At 38.9% G+C, this 21483-nt stretch overlaps 2 protein-coding genes across 66 annotated transcripts in view; one reads left to right on the forward strand and one right to left on the reverse strand.

Annotated features, from left to right (window-relative positions):
• PKP4 (plakophilin 4) overlaps nucleotides 1-2508 on the reverse strand; it is a 253827-nt gene extending 251319 nt beyond the window's left edge. For 47 of the 50 annotated variants that reach the window (XM_081582869.1, XM_081582868.1, XM_081582864.1 and 44 more), the window contains exon 1: nucleotides 2201-2508. The gene's annotated coding sequence lies outside the window, so the exon portion shown is untranslated. Of the gene's footprint in view, nucleotides 1-1091; nucleotides 2111-2200 lie in introns of those variants that run through there. The other 3 variants (XM_081582851.1, XM_081582872.1, XM_081582859.1) reach the window with 3 other exon arrangements.
• A 156-nt stretch (nucleotides 2509-2664) lies between these two features.
• Nucleotides 2665-21483, forward strand: part of CCDC148 (coiled-coil domain containing 148) — a 330637-nt gene continuing 311818 nt past the window's right edge. For 12 of the 16 annotated variants that reach the window (XM_081582899.1, XM_081582900.1, XM_081582895.1 and 9 more), the window contains exon 1: nucleotides 2683-2999. Coding sequence is in view for 1 of the 16 variants with exons in the window: in XM_081582928.1 (XP_081439054.1) it covers nucleotides 2979-2999 (21 nt within the window). In the remaining 15 variants the exon portion in view is untranslated. Of the gene's footprint in view, nucleotides 3000-21483 lie in introns of all 16 variants that reach the window. The other 4 variants (XM_081582922.1, XM_081582919.1, XM_081582923.1 and 1 more) reach the window with 2 other exon arrangements.

Raw genomic sequence — 21483 nt, forward strand, 5'->3', positions numbered from 1 at the left:
ATTTTCCTGAACCTGATACAAAATAGCCAAGCATGGAGAGGCTTATAGTAAATTCAACCTCCAAAGCAAACTGTGTCAAATAAAAGCACACATAGTATTCTTTTCCAAATTCAGAAATACTTATTTTGGACATCAACTGTTCTCATGTTGATGAGAATGAGAGAATGCTACCATTTTCCCTAACTGTTTCACTGGTACCAGAAAGGAAAATAAATACTTTCTACAGCAATACGCTACATTCAAGAAAAGAAGTGGTCTTCTACTTTACCTTTTAAAATAAGACAATCTAAGCCCTGTTCTAGCAAAGCAACTTCTGTCAAAAATTTGCTTTTCTGCATTAAGGAAAATAAAATTTGACCAAAACTATATACTAATCATTTTGGATTTTACACATAAATAATCACCATTCTTTAAAAGTCGTAGACCTGTATTTTTATTTTACGTTCAAACTCGGTGCCAAAAAAAGAGAAAGAACTGCGACCTCAACTAATAAATTACATCTTGAAATATATATCATCTGTAGTACCCCGTTACTTGCAATGGTAACTGACACGCCCCGAATTTAACTGTACCAGACAGTCCTATCTGTCCCATCGCTGACCAAACACTGCTTCTCTGTTTCTATTCATTACGGATTGTAAAAGGTCTAAACACAGCCCAGTATGCGAGAAAAAAAATTACAATTTTTATGAGAGCAAAGTGATGCATTCAAGTTATCTCCTGAAGAACATCCCCGTCCATGAGCATTAACAGACATTTTTTGATAGAGCCAAAATACGTTGGCTGCAAGCTCATTACTCAAAGAACCTTAGGCACCCTTTCCTGCAGATCAAAAAAAAAAACCCAAAAAACCTCGTAAAATCCAGGCACTATTTAAACCCTGCAAACCAAACTTGCCAAGAACCTTGTGCAATTATCAATAACCTTGGCTATACCGCCATCGGCACGAAATTCACGGTCCTGGAGACCAATGCAGCAAAATCCCAGACGAAAGACTAGCTGAAGCCCGACAGAACTGCCGCGCTTCCCCTCCGCCGCCCTCTGCCGCATGGAGAAAAGCCAGGGGAGGAGAGGAGTGGAGAGAGGCTCACCAGCTCCGAAGATGCTCCGGTGACCTCTGGCTGCTCAGCGAGAGCTGGGCTGGGGCAGGCTCTAGTTCTGCCGCGGCGGGCCGCGTGGACTATGCTCCCGGTGCATTCCTCGCATTCCTGCACAATCCGTCGCCAGCCGAAGAGCCCGCGGTGCGCGTCCCCCCCAGACACACACACCTGCTTACTGCTGCGCCCCGCGCGGCCACGGCGCCTCTACTGCCCGCTCTCGCTGTTTGTCGCACTCAGCCAACACGCAGCCAAATTTCGGCCCAGCCGCTCAGCCCCTCGCTTCCCGGGTAGAGGGGAAAAGAGAGAGGTGGGCAGCGCCAGCGGCGGGCAGGGACACTCTATCCGCCCGGGGGTGCCGCAGCTCCTCTTCAACTCCTGGCAGGGAGAGAAGGAAGCGGCCGCGCAAGAGGGCAGCCGGGGAAGCTTGCGGCTGGAGAACCGGGAGGGGTGGAGCGTGAGGATACGCGGCGAGGAGAGAAGGGCGCACTGGACAGGGTGGGTGGGCAGGACGGGCTAGCAAGCGCGGGACTCCGGGCAAACGCAAGACAGCACGGGCAGAAGGGACGTGGGAGGAAGGGGGGGGGGGGCAAGGTGCAGGAGTTGGGGCTGGAGGAAAGGACGGACCGCCCCGAGGATTGGGGAAGGCGGGCGCCCAGGAGTGTTGGGGGCGCGAGGCGGCGTACCAGGCGGGCAGGAGAGGGGAAACCTCCCGGCAGACGTCCGGGAGAGCTCGGCGTGGCGCTCAAGTTTGGGGCTGCGGGCCCTAGGTCCAAAAAGGCCAATGCGGGGAGGGGTCGTGCGCTGCATGTAGGGGAGACCGGGGGAAAGAGTAATCGCCAGGAAAAGCAAATGGAGGGTGAAACTTGTGCGCCTACCGGGGGGAGGGGAGCAGGCAGGCGAGTGCGGGCAGGAACACGAGGCGGGGCAGGAAAGCCGAGGCGGCCGTGAGGCGGTGGGGACGGAGTAACGGGAGGGAGGCGCCCGTCCCCGTCCCTCCTCGCGCCCCTCTCAGGCAGGTCTTGTCTCCGGCCCGAGGGGGTGAGGGCCGGGGGTCTCGTGAGCAGGAGTCTCCGTGCCTTCCCGCGAGCCCGCACACTTACTTTCCAGGTTAGGCAGCAGCCGCCGTCGCTCCGGGGATCAGGAACATCGGCGCGGTGGGGTCGCCGCTGCGGCGCTCGAAAAAATTAAAAAAGTGCCGCGGCCGAGCGGCTGCCCGCCCCTCCCTCTCCCACCCGCCCCCTACCCCGAAGCGGCTCTCCCACCACCCCTGGCGGCGGCGGTGGCCAACTTGCTCCGCTACCCCTTGCCCATGGTGCCGCCTCCGCGGCCGGCGTCGACGCGGACTCAGCCCCGGAGCCCCCTCTACTGCTCAGAGGCCGCCGCCGCCCGCCCAGCCGCCAGCCCGCCTGCCCAGCCAGCACCAGGCTCCCGGGAACGTCAGCACGCCGCCGTCTCCGGACCTGCTCCCTGCCTACCCCATTGGTCGGAAGGAGAAGGCTGGCCCTTCCCATTGGACTGGCCCTCATATTGAACTGACCAATGGGAACTGAGGTTTCAGGTCGCCATAGAGACCGATGCTGTTAAGAGCGAGAGGGCCTGGAGAAGGTGGGGAGTGAGGGTGAAGGTGTCTCTGGCTTTGGGTGCGGGAGGGGGTGGAGGAAAGAGCTACCGAGGGATTCCTGAGTGCTGATTGAAATTGGGACAGCTTTCGCTTTGTCTCCCTGTCAAACCCAGCTGTGCATGGAAGGGTTAGTCCGTCGCGTCAAAGGCAGGGACAGCTGAGCCCCGAAAGGAATCCTTGAGAACCTGTGGGTGAGCGTTTTACTTTTTCTGCGATTAGGGAGTCCCTCGGCCTCTGCCCTTTGGCCTTTGACACGTATGCAGCTTCTGCTTCTCCAGGTGAGTTTGCACCCCATCCCTTAAATCTTTGCTTCTTCCTGACGTCACTGATCCACATCAAATCTACTTGTTCTTTCCAACCACTCCCCCTTCCCTGGGGTGGATCTTGCATCAAAATTTTGGGTCTAAAGACTTAAAGGAGACTAAACATCATTCAAAGATTTCCTTTGGATGATATTTTGATGAGGAAACAGGCTGACGTATTGTATGATGGATGTCATCTAGTCAATGCATGAGATGTGTTCCCTGCTTCCCAAAGAAAACCTCTAATCTCTCCATTGAAGGATATTTATTAAACGCCCATCTGTGTGTGCATACTGCACTATAAGCTTGACAGGTGCATGCTCTTTCCCCTAAGAGTTTACAAGGTAGGGCAAGACACAGGCAATTGATCCTTCATGTCTTCTGATGATTTCACAAGAGAGTAAAGGAAATAGATTACACTTGGTAGATTTTGTTTTCTGCGTATTTTCAAGTTTATCTCTAAATCTGATAAAGAAATAAACTGAGACATGGAGTCACACAGAAAATCTTGAGCTTTAATTACAAATGCTTTACTTTCATTTAAAGTCACTTTGCTAGTTTGTAAATACCAATTGTTTTTTGTAAATAATTTTCATATCTAGATACTAGCTATTAAAATAGAACTTTGTGAACATATTGGGCTTTTAAGCATTATATTGTTTTGTGATATAGTCACTGATATTCTTATGTTCCTTCTTTTTGTTGATTTTGCCATTGTTACACTAATTTTTTTAGTAAGAAGACTATGTTTAGGCTACTGCCCTTCAATTTGCAGGGACCATATTGTATGGAAAAACTGATAGAATTTTGGAAATTACAAATATTTTGTTAAGAGCAACAGATTAATGTGTGTGCAAGCCACGTATGTCTTTCTACTGTCCTGAATTTTAAGTTGGATAATATGCTATTATTTGTTATCTTGCCATAATTAAAAATTACAAAAATAAACAAGAATTGTTCAATGGTACCTTAATTAGGAAGTGTCTTCCTCAATTTGTAGTAAAATTTGAACTGTGTCCATAATCCTATGCAGGATTGGACTGTGAAACAAAACAGCTAAGCGTATGAGTGCTCCCCCCTAAATATTTACAGAATTGGGAAGAAATCAGCAGGGACCTTGGAGTGCTGTCTTATGCCTTGCCATCATGGAAATGAGCTCATCATGCTTTCAATTTCTGCCTTTTGTTTTCTTTTTGGTGTTTGTTTATAAGAGAATAGAAAAAGTAAAGTGCAAATTTTTATAAATAAAACTCAGTTTTAATGTACTAACAAAATACCAATGACTTTTTTTAAATTTTTATAATAATCAATAGAAGATATGTCAAATGGAAAGAAAAACATTGATATTTCCCTTTTCCTTGCCTTAGGCTAACATAAAAGGAAAGAAACAAGAACTAATTTATTTTTTTACTCTTATAGTCTTTTCTTTTTTGCGTATTTCTCAGATCACGTTTGATGAGTATGTTGATACTGTGTATTTCATGTTTGTAATGATTAAAATGTTACTAAAATCCACCATGAATAATGTCCCTTAAAATGTTGTCATTCAAATTATCATTAGTCATTTTTATGCTCCAGTGAAAGATTTCTTTTAAACTTGCTCCTGCACAACCAAGCATTGTTGGATAAAGAAATTACTTTGTTCCACTAACAGTTTATGCTATCCAGTCTTGGCTGGATCTTCACTGATTCTCTAAATTCCTTTCCTCATCAGGAGGGTGATTATCTAGGATACTGATGCAAAGACATTATTCAGGGCACTTCTCCCAAAACTGTCCAATTTCTGCTCTACTCAGCCTCCACTGTACTTGGTCTTCTTCCAGTTCTGCAAATGATCTTGTCTCCTACTTGACTGAGGCATCCACCATGAGGTTTCTCAACTTAACTTTCCTAAACCTCAGTCTCAGTTTTCACACTTCATCACTTCTTTCAGTCCTGGCTGAGAAGGGTGCCAGCCTTCTGTTCTGAGCTCACACTTCACTTGTGCTCTTAAACATTGGCCATCCTCCCACACCAGAATTTTCCTCCATTGATTATAATCACTCTCTTAGATCATGTGTTACATCCTCTCCTCCAAAAATTTTATCCTATATCTTACAAATATGTGACCTTCAGTAACACCACCTCCCTTCTATCCTTCTATTGGCTAAATCACTAAGAAACGATTTGAAGGGAATTTCTTGTGGCTTCTATTTTTTCCACTTTCAATGTTCTGCCCTTGAATACAACTGAAATGATTCTGAAGATTGTGCTCTTTGCCCTCAAAACCCTCTTTTTGCCAACAAAGTTTTCCTTTACAAATGTGCCTTTTACTTGCAAATTGCAATGCCTCAATCCAGATTTCCATTGCAGGATAGAAACCATTGTCTCCCACCCTTTTGCGTACATAGAAATGCAAATTATTTACTTGAGAAAAGGAAGCATTTCACCTGCGAGCCCCACCACCTTGGTAGCTCTAACTGCTGGGAAATTGAGGTAGGAAATGGGGCCTCTGCTTCCTGACAGTGGAGCATCCTCAAGAACAAAAGTAAACAGCAGAAATCCAAAGAAACTTTTAAATTACCATCTCAGAAAGAAGTCAGCCTGAACCTTTCATGATTATGAAAACTTTGTAACTTTCTAATGTTATTTTCATATTAGCCTATTATGTCTAGTAGTGAATTCCTGACAAAGAATAGCAAAGGCAGCAAGGGAAAGAGAGAAGCAGGAACACTCTTTCCTCATTCTTAGATGCCGAGGGAGGAGGTGGGAACAGTGAAGATAAAAATTCCACAAAGCGCACTGGTTAGGGGATGAGGGTGGTGTTTGTTTTTAAAAGGAATGTTAAAAAGAGGCAGGTGGCAAATGAGGGAGAGAGTGAGGTGGAATAAACTTGTCCTGGGAGAGGATGCTAGAGCTTAATAACAGTTCCTCTCAGGACTGCAGAATTGGCTGTATCCCACCTCTAGCACATTCTCTGAATATGCAAATCATCCCTCTGCCTTTAGCAACCCAGCCAAATAGTTACCTGTAGAGCCTTTTCTGAAAGTGTCTTGATCGTACTCACCTCCAAAGAGGATTATTTCTGCTTTAGTGTTTTGTTGAGGCACTAACACTTTCTACCCCAAGGTGCAGATATATAGTGTGTGAGCCTTTTCTCCTAGGGGATCGGATACATGTCGTGGTCATGATGATAGCCTCTGCAGTGCCTGGGACTACTAAAGTGTCTCCCACACTAGAAAAATGCCAACAGTCATGAATCTTTCTTTTAGCCTTTGGAAGAATTTGGCTTCCAACAATGAAAAATTGGAATCGGTAAAGTTGGGCGGTAATTAGAAAAAGATGGGACTAGAGGTTCAGTGTGGAAAAGTGAGGTAATGTATGGCAGAGCGGAGTAAAGGTTTCTGCCATGTATCCTCCTAAGAGAGAAAGACCTCAGATTTCATCTCTACCATGACCTATCTCTACTCCTCTGTGAGGGAGGGGACCAATGTGAACAGAACCGGCTGCATGTCATTTGGCATGAAGTTATCATATCCAGAGCTAAGGCTATAAAATCTGTATGTTGTAGACAGCAGTTGAAACTCAAGTTTGTCAAACAGTTTAAATAAGGGTTGCCTACATTTTTTCCGTCTGAAGCATCCAGGTTGCTCTTTCTTTTGAAATACCAGAGAATTGTGCAAATTTAACAACTTCATAAAATCAGAAAGTCGTTAAACATCTGGAAAGTGTATCTGACATGATTCCAAGTACCTATATGCATAGCTGTTGAAGTAAGCCATCCTGTTGTCTCATGACCTTGCATCTAACCATGGAGCCAGCCCTGCTGGGGGCCTGACACAGATGTAGCCAATCCATCAGCTGACTATTGACCCATAAACTATAATAATACCAATCATATTTTCTTCCTAGAAATTTGGGATTCAGAAAACAAGTGAGCCAGGGAGAATAGCTGCCTTCATCCTGATGTTTTCTGGCTTATTATTCTCCCCATGAAGACAGAATATATACTTCATTTTTTATTGATCCATGAGATTTTTTTAAATTAAATACATTTGACATATAGCATTGTGTTAATTTAAGGTATATAATATATTACTTTTATACACTTATATATTGTAATATGATTGTTATTGTAGCAATATTTATCATATTACATAATTATAGAATAAACTATTATTGTCTATATTCGTTATACAGTATACTAGATTTCCACTGCTAACTTGCCAATTATTGCAAGTTTGTAGCCTTAAACATCAATCATATAGCTCCACTCCCTATCCCCTGGTAAATCATTTTGCTCTGATTTTTAGAAATTTGACTTTTTAAGATCCCAAATTAAGTAATATATAATACTTATCTTTCTCTAACTTACCTTATGTAGTATAATGTGCTCAAGGTCCATCCATGTTTTTGCAAGTGACAGGCTATCTTCCTTTCTCATGGTGGAATAATATTCCTCCATTGTGTATATATACATCTTTTTTTAATCCATTCATCTGCTTGATGAACATTTAAGATGTTTCCATATCTAGGCTATTGAGAATAATGCTGCAGTAAACATGGGAGTGCAGATACCACTTTAAGAGATTTGTTACTTAAAATCACCCCAACCCATCCTTTTCCTATTTTGCCTTTAAGAGTCTTTGTTTCTTAAAAACAAAAGGTTTCACTAAAATATTATGCAAATATTTACAACAAAACAAAACATATATTTTGACCATCCTATTGGACTTGAAGAGAGCAGTCTAAAAATTTCTGAAGAGCAAAGAATAGAAAATGAATGATCTGTCTAGATCCAAACATTACCAACCAAATTTGGGTAAAAGAGCTTTCCTTGGTGTGGTATCTATTCCTCCCTACTCCCCACAAAGCCTTATATTCCTAAACTCTGTTTTCCTCCTTTGAAGTTGGGAGTAAGAGAAGAACTTTGAGAAGATAAGCAATATGATTCCTATTTCAGGGTAGAGTCATTTTACCATCCCATTGGTGTAAGAAGAAAATACAGTTATACTATTTTTAGAGACATTTATGCTAATGTTTTAGGAACTAGGCTAAAAAAAATAAAAGCAGAAAAATTTATCAGAGATATTAGTAGCCCTACAACTCAAGGGAAACAGATTTTGAAGTTTAAGATTCAGCAATTATTGTTGTAATAAAATATCTCAGAAGGAAAACCAGACTCCATCCAAAACTGTTACAGTGTTTTACATAAAATACCTATATAATATGCTATATAAACTAGCATACTGTCTTCTGCAGAGAGTTTCTTTCTTTCCTTTTTTTTTTTTTTGTCTGTGTCCTGCAGCATGTGGGATCTTAGTTCCCTCACCAGGGATCAAACCTGTGTCCCCTACAATGGAAATGCAGACTCTTAACCACTGGACCACTAGAGACATCCATAAAATACCTAGTTTTCAACAAAAAATTATGAGACAGCTAAAAAAAACAGAAAAGTATCCAAATTCAGGAAAATAAGTAGCCAATAGACAGGCTGAGTGAGCATATTGTTGAATTTAGCAGACAGCTAATCCAAGTGTCTACTATAAATATATTTAAAAACTTAAAAGAAAAATGACTTAATAAATGGGGACTCTGAATAGAGAAATAAAGATTATAAAAAAGGAACTAAATGGAGATTCTTGACAAACTATCCAATCTGAAAAACAAATTTTAAAATATTGAGAAAAAATGAACTGAGCCTCAAATTCGTAGGACAGCTGTGAATAACAGAAGGAAAGGAAGGATAGAAGGATATATACAAAATTTAAAGAAGCAGTTGTCTTAAAAAAAGAACCAATGGCCTAAAACTTCTGTAATTTCATAAAAATTTTAATCTACAGATCCAAGGAACTCAGTAAATCCTGAGTAGTGTAAGCATAAGGAGACCACACTAGCTACGTCATAGACTGCTGGAAGACAAAGATGAGAAAGTTTTGAAGCAAAAATAGAATAACAACTCATCATGCACAAGGAAACCACAATGAAATTAACAGCTAGCTTATCAAAAATAAAGGAAACTGGAGGGAGGTGGAAAGACGCCTTCAAGGTACTGAAAGAAAAAACCCTGTCAATCAAGTTTTCTTTAGCAAAACTGTCAAAGATGAAGGTGGCAGTCCTCATAAATGAACCTATATGAGAAATATGCTAATACTGACAAAATCCATATGGCTACCACTTTTAAGTGAAGTCCAAAGCTAAAGAAGGCTGTCAGATGCAGGACACCTGGCCAGTCAATAATCTCCATTTGAAAAACAATTCTTGATTCAGTGCTAACTCTGGAACATCAGATGATCACCACATTAATATTCTGTTTAAAATATTAGATTTGAAGTTCGCCTAAAATAAATTTAGGGTAAATATGACTTCATTATTTTTCTTAACTACAGAGTTCTCTATCTGCTTCATAGAGGTGGCAGTAAGCTGACCAGAACACTAGAGGAAGAGAAAATAAAAGCAAGAACTGTCCCACTATCCTGTTTTCTGACCATGGCAGCCAGCCCTTTCCATCTCTGGGTCACTGTTTCCTTTGTGTACTAGATCAATTAACTGTCATCACGGTTGGTTATAACTTCTATGCATCTCTGAGGTTGAACTCTGAGGGAGTAAGTCAATAGGTAGGACCTGCTAATATCATCTTGATACAGGCTGGAAGTCAAGAACTGCCATATTTTTTTAGAGTTTAATAGATTTTTAAAATATGAAAAAAAATGAAGATGAAAGTAGATGGAGAAAGAGCAATTGACAAGATTCAATACCCATTCATGATGAAAATGCTAAAAAAAAAAAAAACCCATTCGTGAAGAAGGAAACTTCTTCAATATGATAAAGCGCATCTATGAAAAGTCTACAGGTAGCATCACATTTATGGTAATGGTGAATGATTTCCCCCAAGACTGAGAATAAAATGATGTCCACTCTCATGTCTTCTGTTCAACACTTCACTGGAGGTTTTAGTCATTGTAGAAAGGAAAGTAAAATAAAAGCATATGAATTGGAAAGGAAAAATTAAAGCTGTCTTTATTCACAGATGACATGATTCTATGCATGAAAATCCTAACAAATATACCAAAAAAAAAAAATAATACTAGAAGTGAGAAATAAATTAGCAAGGTCACAAGATGTAAGACAAGTATACAAATATCAGTTGAATTTTTATGTGCTGAAAAAGTGAAAAGCAAAGTGAAAGTGTTAGTTGCTCAGTCGTGTCTGATTCTGTGACACCATGGATTGAGGCCCGCTAGGCTCCTCTGTCCATGGAATTCTCCAGGCAAGCATATTGGAGTAGGTAGCCATTCCCTTCTCCAGGGTATCTTCCTGACCCAGGAATCAAAACCATGTCTCTTACACTGAAGGCAATCTTTACCATCTGAGTCTCCAGGGAAGCCCTAAGAACTAGCAATTTGGAAATGAACTTAAGAAAATGATTCCATTTATGATAACATGAAAAAGAATATAACACTTAGAAATAAATTTCAGGGCTTCCCTGGTGGCCCAGTGGTTAGGAATTTGCCTGCCAGTTCAGGGAGCACAATTCAATCCCTGGTCCAGAAAGATTCCACATACCACAGGGCAACTAAGCCTGTGTGCTACAATTACTGAAGCCCATACACCCTGGAACCCATGCTCTTCAACAAGAGGAGCAACCGCAGTGAAAAGCCTGTGCATCATGACTAGAGAGTAGCCCATGCCCGCCTCAACTAGAGAAAACCCATGTGCAGCAACAAAGACCCAGTGCAGCCCCAAAATTAATTAATTAATTAAAAAAAAGAAAGAAATATTAGAAAAGAAGAATAAGACCTCTATTGATCACATTGGTTTAGTTGCTAAGTCGTGTCTGACTCTTGTGACCCCATGGACTATAGCCTGCCAGGCTCCTCCATCCATGGGATTCTCCAGGCAAGAACACTGGAGTGGGTTGCCATTTCCTTCTTGATCACATTGGCGATCCCTATTAAAATCCCAGCGAACTTTTTGTAGAAATGATGAGCCAGTCTTAAAATGGACAAACATAGGAACAAGAATATCAAACAACAACAAAGTAGGAGAAATTATAACATCTAATTAGATCAATGAAATAGAGTAGAAGGTATAGAAATAAGTCCTTACATTGGCGGTGAATTAATTTTTGACAAAGATGCCAACATAATTCAGTGGGGGAAAGGATGTCTTTTCAAAGAATGCTACTAGGATAACTGGACATTTATGTGCGAAATAATGAACTTACACTCAATTTATATCTTACAGAAAAAAATGCATTATTGAGCTAACTAAAATAAGACTTGTATAAGAATTGTTAGTTCTGTAAACACTAAAATTATGACTTCTACAAGAAGACATAGTACAAAATCTGTGACCCTGCTTTAAGCAAGAATTTCTTAGCTATGACACTGTATCGTGATGCAGAAAAAAGAAATTGATAAACTAGACTTTATAAAAAATAGTTTTGTTCTTCAAGAGAACAAAGAAAATGAAAAAAGTGACAGACTGGGAAAAAAGTATTTGTAAAGCATAATCTTATGAAAGACTTACATCAGAATATATAACGAAACTTAAATATCAAAATAAGGCAAAATCAGTTTTATAAATGGACAAAATATTTGACTAGATATTTCACCAAAAAGTTACACAAATGGTTAATAATCAAATGAAAAGTGCTCAACATCATTAATCATTAGGGAAATGCACATTAAAACTTCAATACAATGCCCTATACAACTACTAGAATAAGTATAAGGCAAAAGATCAACAATACTGTTATGACAAGGATGTGGAAAAACTAGTTCTTATAAGTTGCTGGTTGCTATACCCAATTTGGGCTTCTCTGGTGGCTCAATGGTAAAGAAACCACCTATAACGTGGGAGCCACAGGATACCTGGTTTTGATCCCTGGGTCGGGAAGATCCTCTGGAGGAGGGCACTGCAACCCACTCCAGTATTCTTGCATGGAGAATCCCATGGACAGAGGAGCCTGGTGGGCTACAGTCCACCAGGTCACAAAGAGTTGGCCACGACTGAAGCGACTTAGCACACACACACCATTACGTACCCGCTTTTGAGAACTGTTTGGCAGTTTCTTTAAAATATAAATACAAGCTTACCATATGATCCAGCAATTCTACCTTTAGAAATCTCAAGAGAAACAAAAACATATGTCTAAACAATGGACTTTTTACATGAATTATTATAGTAGTGTTCATAATAGGAAAAATCTGAACTAATTCAAATGTCCATCAAATAATGATTAGATAAAATGCAGTGCAATGGAACTTCCCTGGTGGCCCAGTGGTTAAGAATCTGCCTGCCAATACAGGGGACATAGGTTCAATCCCTGGTCCTGGAATATTCCACATGCTTCTGGGCAACTCAGCCTGCACTATAGAGCCTGTGCCCCACAACAAGTGTGGCCACCGCAATGAGAAGCCCACACAGCACAACCAAGAGTAGACCCCACTCTCCACAACTAGAGAAATCCCATGCACAGTAGCAAACACCTAGCACAGCCAAAAATAAATATTTTTTAAAGTACTGCACAATGTAATACTATTTAACAATAAAAATAATGAACTGATTCATGTTATAGATAAACCTCCAATTTATTATGCTAAGAAAAAAATGGGCAGCCACAAAAGATCATATATATTGTGATACCATCTATTTGAAACTTCTGAAAAAGGAAAATAGAGACAGAAAGCGGCAGATTAATGATGATCTTGGGCTGAAATGGGAACATTGAATGCAAGTGATTATGACAGAACTTTTCAGGTGATTGAAATGTTCTACAACTAAATGGTGGTGATGGTTGCACAACTGTATATTTACTAAAAATAATTGCATTGTACACTTATAATGGATGTATCTTTATGGAGTATCAATTAGATATTAATAAAGCTGTTATTACAAATAAAAACTTTTAAAAATAGCATGAGCACATTGTCTTAAAACTCTCATTTATTGACACTTGGTAAATTTGCAAACAGTTTTTAACATGATTGAAAATCTTCCAAATGCATTTCAGTGAATTTACCCAATATGTTAAACGTTAAATAAAAAAAAAACAAACACTTTGCTAAGAAAACTGATTGGTATCAGCAAAGTCAGAAAATTACTAGACTAGAAAAATACTAAGCTACAACCTTTGTATAATTAATGGATGAACTGAAATTTGAGTATCATAATTGAGTACATGAAACTAATTTTGCATTTCTTCCATATCTCTTTGTGCCATCTAATTTAAGTGCAATAGTCCTTATATCTAAGTATGGGAATAAACTGACCTTAGACTTTGAACCCTCTATGATCAGGTATGAAGCCAAGATTTTCAAGGTAATACAACATTTTCTATCATATAACTCTCACTAAAATTTAGTAAAATTATCAGCACTATATACATTAAAAATTTTTTTTGTATTTATGGATTTCTCTGTATTTGTGTTTTATAATTTATGTAATGTTACTACAATATTATACTTAAAGAATTTATAACATCAGTTTTTAAGTATGTGCTAAAAAATGCTTATTAATAGAGGTATGTGTCAGAGAATGTTTAGAGACCTTAGTTCCCTGTTTTGGTTTGGTTTTTTAGTTTTTCTTTCCTGTTTACCCCAGGTAGTAGAAATAAGTTGTTGGAAGATGACATTCAAATCTAAAATTTTTGATGTTTTGTCTTGAAGATCACTTGGATCATTTGTCTGCAGTAAATCACATTTAAGTCTCTATCATCATCAGAGATGTTGATTATTATTGTGCTCCAAATCAAGAGAACTTAGTGAAGTCTTGAGTGATATTAGGACTAGTATTATTCTTTTGACACATGCAAATGGTGTGAAAGTGAAACATAGATAACAGCACAATGGAAAGAAAGCAAAGGAAAGTGCTGTAGAGAACTTGAAATATGAAAAAAATTCCACCCTTGCAGAATTAATACATTTTGATGATCAATAGAAAACCCGATTTCAAAATCCCAGGCTTTCAATGATCTACTGTTTGACCTTGGAAATGTCACATATTTTTCTACTGTCTCTGCCTCACAACTAGAAAATGAGGTTTAATATACTTCTCCATTCTCACAAATATTAATTATTAACTTTCAAAATTAAAAAAAGTAAAATATGTAAACTTCTGAACTTTTAGTATGAACGTGCTACTGTATCTATAGTTGACCTTAAATAGAAAGTTCTTTGACATCTGAGGGTTTATCTCAGTAAAGGCCTCTTCCTTTTTACTTTTTAATCAATTTTTCTTTTTGTATCCTTCCTCCAATTTTTTAATATTAGGTAAAAATTTCTTTTTCAATTAAGATAGTCTGAAATATTATAGATACCATAATCATTTATACATCTCCATTTTTTGTAGCCACTATAATTTTCTTATAGCCTTATGTTAGGTGGTGTAATTGGTCAAATACACTTAAATTTAATATTTTAATCCACTCTTTATTTCAAGTGTCAGTTTTCTAAACTTATAGAATTTTCAAGCTGAGAAGAACTTTAGAGGTTACAAACCAGCATTAATATTGGCTGTACAGGGACTTCCCTAGTGGTCCAGTAGCTAAAACTCTAAGATCCCAATGTAAGGGGCCCAGATTTGATTCTCTGATCAGGGAACAAGTATTCTTGCCTGGAGAATCCCATAGACAGAGGAGCCTGGAAGGCTAAGGGTTGCCAAGAGTTGGATATAACTGAAGCGACTGAGCATACGTGCATGCTCAGGGAACTAGATCCCACATGCTGCAGCTAAAAATCCCACATGTTGCAACTAAAGATCTCAAGTGCCCCAACTAAGACCCAGTGCAGTCAAATAAGTAAATACATACTAAAAAACAAAACAAAACAAAACACCTGGCTGTACAACTCCTAACCCAAGTCTCTTGAATTCAGTCTCTCTAATAAAGTCAGTATGATTTAGATATTTTACTGTGTTTGCTACGTATTATTTGTATGTGCCTAATTTTTCCAAACTAAGATAATATCAATTTAAAATGTTTATAGGGAAAGAATATTAGGGGAAAATTTTGCATTTATATAAAGAGTTTTCTTTCTTGCTGCTGCTGCTGCTAAGTCGCGTCAGTCATGTCCGACCCTGTGCGACCCCATAGACGGCAGCCCGCCAGGCTCCGCCGTCCCTGGGATTCTCCAGGCAAGAATACTGGAGTGGGTTGCCATTTCCTTCTCCAGTGCATGAAAGGGAAAAGTGAAAGTGAAGTTGCTCAGTCGTGTCCGACTCTTAGCGAGCCCATGGACTGTAGCCCACCAGGCTCCTCCGTCCATGGGATTTTCCAGGCAAGAGTACTGGAGTGGGGTGCCATTGCCTTCTCCGTTTCTTTCTTGCAGTTTATAAAAAACTGCTTTATCAGTGCTACTCTCCTGCAATATTATTTGACTATTGAGAAGATAACTTTAGGGATTTTTGCATTGAATCTCCAATATGTATACGCTGTAATTATTTTTTATATTCTTGAAATTGAGTCAAAACCTCTTGACCACCATTTCTGTGTTTTGAAAGCTGATGAATTGTGTTTGATACAGTTGTTGGAAGGGTGCTGAGCTCAAAGTCAGGAGATCTGGTTGGGGATCTAGCCTTGCCTATGCTCCCTGCTTCTTTACGTCTTGGATAAAGTGTTTAATCTCCCTGGCTCTGTGTTTACCGATCTGTAAAATCTATCAGTCAGACTAAAATCTTTTCCAGGCTTATGTTAATTCATGTATAAAATGACATACTGCATGATCTCATTCTAAATTGTGGCCTTGCTTTCTTTGAAAGAAATTTACCAAAAATTTTTCTCACTTTGTTGTAGCCCTTAAATTTATTTCCACAACCCTGTTTGTTTTCATTTTTCCATAAACTGTTTTGAATAAACTCCTTTCTTTTTCCCTGTTCAAGATCCATCTCTTCCCTTAGCTCCCACTTCTATCTTGCCTCCCTTTCTTTCCCTCTGGGACCTTACTCTTATCCTATCAAGGGAGCAGCTGTTTACTAAAAAAAAAAAAAAAAAAAAGGCATGGAGGTTCCCTGCTCTGTGTGTTGAGGAGTTCTGTTCTATTCCCTAAGGAGGAATAGAATAGAGCAGTTAGGTCCATGGGCTCTAGAGCCAGACTGCCTGGGTGTGCATCTAGTCTCTGCCATGCAGCAGCTATATGATCTTTGACCTTAGGTTCCTACTCTGCAACATAGGAACAACTGTGTTACCAAACATTATTGTGATGACTGGACATCCCTGGTGGTTCAGACAGTAAAGAACATGCCTGCAATGTGGGAGACCTGGGTTCGATCCCTGGATCGGGAAGATTCCCTGGAGAAAGGAATGACTACCCACTCCAGTATTCTTGCCTTGAGAATTCCATGGACAGAGAATCCTGGGGGGCTACTCCATGGGGTTGCAAAGAGTCGGACACGACTGAGTGACTAACACACACATTGTGAGGATTAAATGAATCAAAATAGATGAAGCACCTAGGATAGAGCCTGGCTAGGAGAAACTGCTGCTTAAATGTTGCCAATTATTGCACCCGACCCTCATAAAACGATAATCATTTCAGCACAGGGTGGAAGAGGGAAGGGTAATACTGAGGCAGGATGAGTAGAATGGTGTGTTCTAATAGTTCTAACAGTTCTTTTACAACTCTTTGTTCCCTACTTTCATCCTTCTGGGATGCAAATGTTAGGCAAAAGCATGATGAAGAGGAAGACTGCCGTGATTTGTGGGTGACGTGCCTTTCATTTAATTAGTAGGAATGGCTACCTGTGGCAACATTTTCTTCAAGTAAATTATCTGTTTGAAATGTGATTTTTTGTTTTCTGCCATAATTCAGAACAGGCATGCCATAATTATTATACTCTAAGACATCAAAGAAAAAAGCCCAGGAATTGTCCTCTGGGCAGGCCTATTTATATAATACTCTATTTGAGAAAAAGCACTGGAAAAAAAAAAAAACCTGTTCTTAGCAAAGAATGTTAATTGATGAAAACATTTCTTTGCTAACAATGTAAGAGAAGCAATCTGTTCTTAACTCTTTCAAACCACAAAACAGATTTAGCCATTCATGAACAAAAGCCAATTATTTATTTTCAATACTACCTTTAACAAGTCTTTGTTTTTGATAATGGGGTATTTTTTCCTGTTCTCCATCAAAGCAGGTTTTTAATGTGTAACAGCTCTTTTAATAAGAAAAAGGCAGTCAGATCCTAACAAGATTCCAATTTGATGCAAAGTATACTTTCCACCTCAATAGTTAACCCTATGAGTTTTTTTTAAGGTGGTGCTTATTCATTTTGATTAAGAAGTCACATGTCTAATATTCTGTAACTCAAATGTAACAAATGTCATGTAAAAATAAAACCATAAGAAAAGATTTTTACTAGAAAGAAGCCAAAATTCTATACTGTTTAGAAAATTATATTGCACATGATCAGTGAACATGGGGGAGATTGAACCTGAATAAATCAACAAATATTTTACTCTTTCTCATACTCTTCTAGGATGGAAAGAAAGCATGATAGTAAACAGTATTGAAAAAAAGTTATACTTAGTACATATATTTTTTCAGATCACAGGTGTTGTGTTTGAAGCTGAAAAAGAACAATATCAACTACATATCAAAAGAACTTTATCAAAAGAAGGGATTAAAATTCCCAAGCCATAGGATGTCACATAGCAAAGAATTTGCCTTTTAATAAACCACCTTCAGAATATTTTTATTTTAAATACTAACATACAAGAAAAAGTCAGATATTACATAATTATGTAAGAAATTGATATATAATTCAATAACAAAAAAACCCAAATCATCTGATTAAAAAATAGGCAGAGGAACTGAATAGACATTTTTCAAAGAAAGACATTCACTTGGCCAACAGGTACAGGAAAAGATGATCAACATCACTAATCACAGTAAAAATACAAATCAAAAGTAGAATGAGCTATTACCTTACAACTATTAGAATGGCCATCATCAAAATGACAACAGCGAACAAATGCTGGCAGGGTGTGGGGGAAAATAGGACTCTTGTACACTGTTGCTGCTGCTGCTGCTGCTGCTAAGTCGCTTCAGTTGTGTCCGACTCTGTGCGACGGCATAGACGGCAGCCCACCAGGCTCCCCCGTCCCTGGGATTCTCCAGGCAAGAACACAGGAGTGGGTTGCCATTTCCTTCTCCAATGCAAGAAAGTGGAAAGTGAAAGTGAAATTGCTCAGTCGTGTCCGACTCGTAGCGACCCCATGGACTGCAGCCCACCAGGCTCCTCAGTCCATGGGATTCTCCAGCCAAGAGTACCGGAGTGGGGTGCCATTGCCTTCTCCTGTACACTGTTGATGGGGATGTAAGTTATGAAAAGCAGTATGGAGGCTCCTCAAGAAATTAAAAACAGAACTGCCATATGATCTAGCAATTTCACTTCTAGGTATATATCTGAAGAAAACAAAATCACTATCTTGAAAAAAATATCTACTCTCCAATTTCATTGCAGCATTATTTACAATAGACAAGACATGGGAACAGCCTAAGTGTGTATCCTTCAAAGAATGAATAAAGAAGCTAAGGTATATGTATAAAATATGAAATATTATTTATCCATAAAAAGAAGGAAATTTTTCTGTTCAACAGATCTCTCAGGATATATAAGGCAACTAAATCTGAGCTTATTTTGCAACATTTTAATTAGATGCTTCTAATTTACTTTATATTTTTTGGTGTGATAGTTTAGAAATGTTATAGTTAATATAATTAGCTCTGGGAATCTCTTAATTTTGCTTCTTATGTACTGTGCATTTATTTAAATTTTCATAGTTCAATTTGGTGAATTGACAGCTCTAGAAATGAAAATCTCATTTTTACAAAGACCCATAAAAGAGATGTTGAAAATTGCCCTAGTTTTCCAGACTTGGGACTCACCTCTAGATTATAATGATACTGCAGATTCTCTTTCAGGCTCTCTTTCCATGAAATCTTGGTCTGTCTCCCTTTATAGCATATAGGGGGTGATTTTCATTGTAAAGTGTGTTGGATTTATTTTTTAATAGACTACTAAACAGCCATCAGATAAAAACAACTCATATGAGCATCCTGCTGCTGCTGCTAAGTCGTTTCAGTCGTATCCGACTCTGTGCGACCTCATAGATGGCAGCCCACCAGGCTCCCTTGTCCCTGGGATTCTCCAGGCAAGAACACTGGAGTGGGTTGCCATTTCCTTCTCCAATGCATGAAAGTGAAAAGTGAAAGTGAAGTCGCTCAGTCGTGTCTGACTCTCAGCAACTCCATGGACTGCAGCCCACCAGGCCCCTCCGTCCATGGGATTTTCCAGGCAAGAGTACTGGAGTGGGTTGCCATTGCCTTCCCAATATGAGCATCCTGGAATAAGTCTATAGTTTTAATTTGCACAATAATAGCTAAAACATATCATTTACTGTGTGCCTGACACAGTTGTAAGCACTTCATATATATTATTTCATTTAGTCTCTTTAAGAACGATATGAGGTAGGTATGCACATCATCCTACATGGTGCTAAGTTGCTTCAGTCATATTTGACTCTTTGCAAGCCCATGGACTGTAGCTCACCAGGCTCCTCTGTCCATGGGACTCTCCAGGCAAGAATACTAGAGTGAGTTGCCATGCCCCCCTCCAGGAGATCTTCATGACCCACAGATCGAATCCTCATCTCCTGCATTGGCAAGTGGGTTCTTTAACACTAGTGCCTCCTGGGAAGGTCAATTATCATCCAGTTTATAGTAAATTATGGCATAGATAGTCACTTAACTTGTCCAGAACTGCTCAGCTACCAAATGTCAGAGCTGGGATTTTAACTTTGGTATCCTTCTTCTAGAGTCTACACTTAAACGCAATATATTCATGAAAGATTTAGAATTGAGTTTCTAACTTGAACATTATCTAGTTTTCTGATGAAAGTTTATCTTTTCTCCTGTTTCATATTTTCTCTTAATATTGAACATTAGGATGGAAATGTGGAGTGTTATTTTAAAATAAACTTTATTGACATATTTACATTAAAAAGTACCTATATAAGTACAGTGTGACGAGTTTTGACAAATCAATCACCTACCTAAGTATCAACAGAATCATTTTCATCACTTCAACAATTTCCCTCACCACCCCTTCCCAGGCAACTATTGATCTACTTTTTGTTATTTTAGATTAATTTCACATAAATGAAATCATACAGTATGTAGTCTTTTCTGACTTCTTGCCTCAGCAGAGTGATTTGAGACTCAGCCATACTGTGTGTATCATCATTCATTCCTTTTTATTGAGTAGGATTTTTTATTATCTGTATATACTACAAGTTTTAATCCATTTACCTGTTGATGGACATTTGAGTTGTTTCAGTTTTTGAGTAAGCTGCAATGAACGTTTGTGTACAAGTCTTTATGTGTTTTGTTTCTCTTGGACTTGCTGGGCCCTATGGTAGTTTTGTGTTTAGCTATTTAAGAAACTGCCAGTTTTCTAAAGTAGCTATACTGTTTTATAGCCCTGAAAGCAATGCGTGAAGTTCCAATTGCTCTACAAGTTTGCCAACACTTGGTATTGTCAATACAGTTGACCATTGAACAGCAGGTGTTTGAACTGCAAGGATCCATTTATAAGTAAATTTTTTTCAACTGTATATATCACAGGACTATGCTACCTGCAGTTGGTTGACTCCACAGATGCAGGACCTTCCAGGGTCAACTCTAAGTTACATGCAGATTTTCAACTGCTGATTTCAGATTTTTACATGCAGATTTCAACAGATGGTTGGTGCCCCTAACCCTTGGGTTGTTCAAGAGTCAACTGTGTTTTGGAGTTTAGCCATTCTAATGTGTGTGTTGTGGTATTTTATTATGGTTTAAATTTGCATTTCCCTGATAACTAAAGATATTGAACTTTTTTTTCATGTATTTATTGGACATGTCTATGTCTTTTGTAAAGCATCTGTTCAAATAATTTGTTAAACTTGTTTTTTAAAGTATGCTAACTTCCAAATATTGAGGGATTTTTCAGCTTTTATCTGATACTGATCTCTAATTTAATTCTGTTCAAAATTTCATTCTGTTCGGAGAACACACTCTATAAAATCTTAAACCCTATTAAGTTTTGAGACTTGTTTTGAAACCCAGAATATGGTCTACCCTGGATAGTATTTCATTCGCACTTGTAATGAACATATATGTTGCTGTTGTCTGAATGTTCTCCAGATGTTAATTAGGTCAAGTTGGGTGATAGTGTTATATACATATTTTATATTCTTACTGATTTTCTATCTACTTTCTATTAATTATTTGGAAAAGAGTCTTAAATTATCTAGCTATAACTGAGAGTTTATCTATTTATTCTTTCAATTAAAAATTCCTGCTTTTGTTTCATGTACTATGCAATTCAGTTACTGGATGTAAACATTTTTAGACTTAATATCTCTTCTTGATGAATCAAACCCTTTATCATTATGAAAAGTCCCCCTAATCTCTGGTAATATATCTTATGCCAATAT

The sequence above is a fragment of the Giraffa tippelskirchi genome, chromosome 3 (assembly GCF_054371585.1).
Source record: "Giraffa tippelskirchi isolate mGirTip1 chromosome 3, T2T-mGirTip1v1.2.pri, whole genome shotgun sequence".
Lineage (NCBI taxonomy): Eukaryota > Metazoa > Chordata > Mammalia > Artiodactyla > Giraffidae > Giraffa > Giraffa tippelskirchi.